The sequence below is a fragment of the Parasteatoda tepidariorum genome, chromosome 2 (assembly GCF_982258835.1).
Source record: "Parasteatoda tepidariorum strain Cologne lab strain chromosome 2, Ptep-v5.0, whole genome shotgun sequence".
In the NCBI taxonomy this organism is placed as follows: Eukaryota; Metazoa; Arthropoda; class Arachnida; order Araneae; family Theridiidae; genus Parasteatoda; species Parasteatoda tepidariorum.
In genome coordinates, this window is record NC_141756.1 from 15,974,179 (window position 1) to 15,980,178 (window position 6,000).

The window sequence follows — 6,000 nt, forward strand, 5'->3', positions numbered from 1 at the left end:
GCATATTTTAAAGTCACGTTAAGACTGGGCGACGTTAAAATTTTCACATGACTATGTATCATCAATCTAACATTGCAATATTTCGATACATCGCAATGTTTTGCTACTTTGGTATTATGTAATTTTGAATTCTTGCATTTTTTGATAATTGATTAGGGCAGTTTTATTCTGGGTCGAAATTTAATCCTCAGTTACCTAACAGAAAAAGTGTAAAAATATGTTATAAATTTGTCTAGCTATCAACAATAAATTATGTATTTTTTTAAATCATAAATCATTAGCATGATACATCTATAGCAACATGTTGAAAAAATTACAAAAAGAAGCATAACTACTAGAGGAGGGTGTGCAGCTCAATATATCCTTCCTCAGACTTGGTCTTTATAATTACAAATATAAAAATCAAAATTAAGACTCAAATTGAGTCAGCATTTATAAAATTCTTGATAAACAGAAAATATATATATTTAAAACAATGCATACAGAAAATTTGCTGATAAGTAATAGTTTCCAATTTTTTGTAACACATTTTTAAGAAAATTATAAGTAGAGTTAGGAAAACAATATGGTTTTCTGCTACCTACTACAAATTAAAATAAATCATACTCGTTAGTCAAAAAATCATATTCAACTCCGTTCATGTTTGGTTAAATCACTTGTATTACGTCTTTTTTACAAAAATATCTGGAATTTTTTTAATCCTAATCTATTTAAATCATTGGCCACTTTAAGATTGTTCTTATAATTAAAATAATTATTGTTAATTTTTTTTGTAAGCAAATTATCTTTTCTGTTTTGTTTAAAGGTTTCCTGGGCAACCACCTTACCCATCCTGGTTCACTCAAAGTGCGATGAATGTTCCATCCCCAAATGTTGATAACAATGAGGGTAAGGAAAACAATGCTCCTGATGCATTTAGTTACTTTATGAGAAATATGGTGAATGCTGTGTCTCAAGGAGTCAATGTAAGTTAATCTATAGATTGTTTTAATGAAGAACTTTATTTTTCCCTACTTATCAAATAAAAAATAAATCAATTCTATCATTACAGAATTATATTTCAGGGTGCGTAGCAGTTTTAAAAAGTGCTTATTTTTGATTCACGTTTTTTAAAAGCCCTTAAAGGTGCTTTTTTTATTCGGTGTTTGTAAAAAGTGCTAATTTTCTATTTTTTAAAAAGAGATTTTTTCTTTGCGATTGTTGTTCAAAATTACAAAAAATTCATTATTTTCTCTGCAATATTTATCAGAAACTAGTTATATCAACATGATTATGTCAAGTTTTTGAAAATGTTATTGAATTTTATGTTTATAATTTAAATACTTAAAACGATAGAAAAAAATCATTTTTATTACTGCACAGATCCTAATTATTATTTTTTGGAAGGTGATTAAAAATATTTTTTGAGTGCTTGAAAAGTACTTAATAGGTGTTTATTTTTTGATTGAAAAACTGGCTACGCACCTGGCACATGGATGGTATTTGTTAGCCTTGTTTATTGTTTTTTTAACCCTACTAAAGTATAAATATTTTACTTTAGGTTGACAGCCCCCCTGAAGAAAGGTACCAAAGTCAACTTGAACAAATGCAAGTTATGGGTTTTGAAAACAAACAGGAGAATCTTCAAGGTAAACTATGTCAAAACTTTTATTTAAAGTAGTGTTGTGTCATTATTGGTACTTAAAAAGTTGTTCATTTATGTTAGCATAATAATATAACTTAAAAGTGACAATGGAGTCATTTTGCATTGTTCATTTCATGAATGCTTTCATTGAAATTATTTCTTTTTTTTAACATTGCAGTTGCTGTAGATTCTGGGTTTCCAACTTACATGAGGCCGGGAGCCGCAATTAAAAACACCAGTCAAATGGCTGGCCACAACTTTATCAAAATTTTATATAGGACTCTTTTATGTTTGAAGGAACATTAAATATTGCTGTTAGATTTTTATAAAAGTTTTTCTAATATTAAAAAAAAAGACAAAATAACAAGCATTACAAATAATGCTTGTTACATATCATTTTGAATCTTCTCTTAATCTGAAACTTAGTGACAAGATTTTTTTTTACTTTCAAATTTAATTCTGTGATAAATTAACATTTTTTCGACTTATTAGGAATTATAGCAACAACTAAAAAATTCTCGAGCATCTGAAATTAATTTTTTTTTTCTTTTCCGCTCATGCGATATTCAATTCAAGGAATTTAGATAAAACATGATATTCATTCCCTCTTTTATGCACTTTAAAATTTTCAAATGTAAATAATTTCGTCCAAAATGAGTGGTTTCAAAAAGCTAAATTGGAGAATCTTTGATACGCACATGCTAAATTATATTCACAAAATTAAAAAGAAAAAAAGAGAGCAACGTACACAATTGTTTTTGTATTTGAATAAATATTTTCTTGGATGCAAAACCTGAGAAATAAATTTTTTTTTGCACCGTTGCGTTGGTATGTTAAATTTCACAGATGACAAAAAAATTAGGTTTTTTTTTAACGAGAAAAGTATTTTAAGCCCTTATAGATTTTTTACGAAGATTGTCCGCTATGAAAACTAATATATTTTAGTTCGCGGGCCACAAGAAAAAGCTTTGAGGGCCGGATGCGGGCCGCCAGTTGGAAACCCCTGCTGTAGATTAATGATTAAATCGAAAATTCATACTTGCGGGCTCTGAAACAGTTTTCTTATTTGTGCAGTTTATTGACATTAGTTATCGGTCTCTGCATTGAAATTGTCATTTCTTTCATCATTTACTTAAAAGGCTTAGAAATGTTTCTTCACTGCAAATATTTACGACACAATTCTGTATAAATTCTAAATTTTTGCAGCTGTACTAATTTCACATAAGGTGTAAATAAAAAGAAAACTGTAAACAAATTTTGTATTAATGTTTACAATTTAGTAGATTAGCGGAAAATTTTTTTTTCAAAAATATATAAAAAATATAGTTATTAGAATAATCAATATATAAAATTAGAATAATTTTGTGGTTTTTTTTAAGAGTAATTGATGAGTTTTTTTTATAGTTTTACTTTGTTACTTAGCTTAACAAGCATAAAAGGCACCCACTAGGGTAGCATAGAATTTTAAGTTTGAATATCAGTAGAAATTTTGAGATCTACAACTATAACATAGTAAAAATTTAAAAATTAGATTAAAATAATCAAGAAATTTTCCTTGGGGTGAAAAGAGTAATGTTAGTTTATCGTTGTATTGAGTGATGTAAAATCTGTTGAGTTATGTAAAATCAATTATGCACTAAGGTAGACAAAAAAATTTCTTAAGTGCATTATGAAATTTATTATTTAAAAACCCTTAGTTCTGTGACAATGTTCTTTGTATCAAGTTACGTGTTATTTTTATTGTAAATAAAATTTCCAAATTATTTATAATAGTTCCAAAATTAAAATTAAAAAAAAGCTTGTGCGTGCTGATCGAAAAGTTAATAAACAAATATTTATATATTTTTTTCTCTATATTAATTGCTAACATCTTTAATTTTTGAATAATTCATGGAATTTTATTTTTAAGTAAAGTTTTGAGTTATATTTTTAAGTAGATCCTTAAACTGACATTTGTTTAAAAAATATTTTGAAGAATTATTTATTTATTTTGTTAAGCCTTCAAATATTCAATTGCACCTGCAATTTCGATGCCATACTTTAGCTGCTTTGTAAGATTTCATTCAAAAGTGTTTAGAAAATGTTTCTTTATAATATATTTTTATAGAAGTTATGTTGTTTTGCATTTTAAATCATTGTTTAGAGAACGAAAGTGAGAATAGTTAGAAATTTAGCGTTAGCTGCACATTATCTATCCTGTCAAATACTGCATTTTACCCCCATGCAACAGATTTTGCAGAGCCAAATTTGATTATGATCAGGTGCTCAAATATGCATGTATTTAATAACTGCAATTCAATGTGTTAAAACGTCCAGTTAAAGCTTTGTAAAACAAAATTTATCGATAAGTAATGTGATAAAAAGCTTTTTAAAAAAGTATTTGTTTTATATAATTCACGTTTTTACCCTTATAATTAGCCATTAAAGCTAGCAATTTATAACTAAAATGTCATGCATCATTAGGGTTCACGCTAGTATGGTGACAATTGTCGCCAAATGCTCAACAAATGTCTCTAAAATCATACGAATGGGCTAAAAATTTGTCACCTTAAAATATGTTTGGAATTTACAAATTGGAACAAAAATAGTTTGCTTTTCTTGCATCGAATTCCATGCATTTAAATAAAAACTGTTGTTCAAGTTTTATTGTTCTTTCTTTTCACTTAATTTTTACAAATACTAATCTTCAATCATTATAGGGTATTGAACATAATTAGTTTAATGTGTTGTAAATGGTAATTAATAGTTTTTGATGTGTACCAATCATAACAGGAATTACGTTGTTGTAAAAATCGATTTTTATCTCAAGTTTGACTGCCATAGTAAGATTTTGGACCACTAAACAAATACCTAAATGATCCTTTTAGACCACTAAATTTTTATTACCGGTGTGAACCCTATGTATCTTCATTTGTAAAATTAACTATTATTTCACTGAATGCTTAATTTTATATTATTAAATTTTAGTTTTATACTTATTTGTGGAAACTTTATTGCTTTTCAGTATTAAAAAAAAAGCATAGTTAATTTTTTATTTCTTTCAGCTTTAATCGCCACATTTGGAGATGTCAATTCTGCCGTTGAAAAAATACTCTCCCACAATGTTTAAAGCAATATATGGACTGTGATAGTTTAAGCTGATTCCTTTGATTTCATTTGTGACATGCATATTCTTAAATATTTTAGTCTAAGTAATAATTAGGCTACATAAGGTTTACAATTTAGAGCTATGATCAAATCTAGCTGCAATCTCTTTTTTAGAATGTCATCTTCTCATTTTTATTTCTCACGCATTTGATGGTGACATGAATAGATCATTATTGCAAACTTTATTTTTATACAAGATACAAAAACTCATTTTAGTGCATATTTTTGGACTTTTTTTTAGCACGGATAAGTCCAGTAATAAGATGTATTTATTACCTTTGTATCTTGTACTCATTACTGATTTAAAAGTGTAGGCTTAAAGTTTTAACAATAAGCTTTACTATCTGTTTTTGATTTAAATAGTTAAAATATATATTAAGTTTATGAATTCGTGGAAGTAATTCCTTAGATTTGAAAGCAATGAATTTTTTTTTTTTAAGTTAGTGCAATATTTCTGAGGTTTTTCTGTTAAATATTACGACATATTCTAATAAAAAATTTCAATTAATTATATCTCTTGTAAAATTTAATTAGGATTTCCATTATACATAGATAAAACTGTAAAGAAATTTGAGTAATACACTTTCAGATTTAATAATAATTTCTCATAATTATAGCACATTCATTACTTAGAAACAAATTATTCATAGCATTTAATAATGAACACTTTAAATTTTGACTGGAAAAAAAATGTACATTAAATTGTTTAAACTGCATGGATTATTTTTTTTTTATGAAAGAACTATATATCTGATTCTAATAATTTTTCAATATCATTTCTATATTATGTCATTACACATTATGGAATTGTGTTTCTATTTCTGTACCTTTATTATATGTTTATTTGTTTATTATTATCAATAAATTCGTATTTATTACTTAATAATTTTCCTGGACTTTGTTCAATGTGGTTTCTAAGCAACAACTAAAATTTGACTTCAGATAAAAAAGTTGTCAGAAAAACTACATTATTTTTGTAGTTTACTACGACTATGACTACTTAGTTACAAATGTAGTTAACTACAACTACTTTGCTTTAAATATAGTGACTACAACCTACTTTAGAATTGTAGTAACTACTTCACTACTTTAAGGTGACGAACTTCCCTGAAGAACTTAATTTATGAATATGTTCAAAATGGTTTTAAAAAACAATGGGCTTAACTACATTAAATATGAGGGAATAATTAAGAAATTATTCATGTTTACAAGAACATTCCAAAACATAT

The 6,000-nt window shown here is 26.4% G+C and overlaps 1 protein-coding gene across 1 annotated transcript in view; it reads left to right on the plus strand.

The window, feature by feature from the left end:
• LOC107448826 (ubiquilin-1) overlaps positions 1-5,654 on the plus strand; it is a 29,662-nt gene extending 24,008 nt beyond the window's left edge. Inside the window, exons 11-13 of the mRNA XM_016064176.4 lie at positions 806-965; positions 1,541-1,628; positions 4,669-5,654. Coding sequence (XP_015919662.2) covers positions 806-965; positions 1,541-1,628; positions 4,669-4,733 — 313 coding nt within the window. The 3' untranslated portion in view covers positions 4,734-5,654. The remainder of the gene's footprint in view (positions 1-805; positions 966-1,540; positions 1,629-4,668) is intronic.
• The last annotated feature ends 346 nt before the right edge of the window (positions 5,655-6,000 follow it).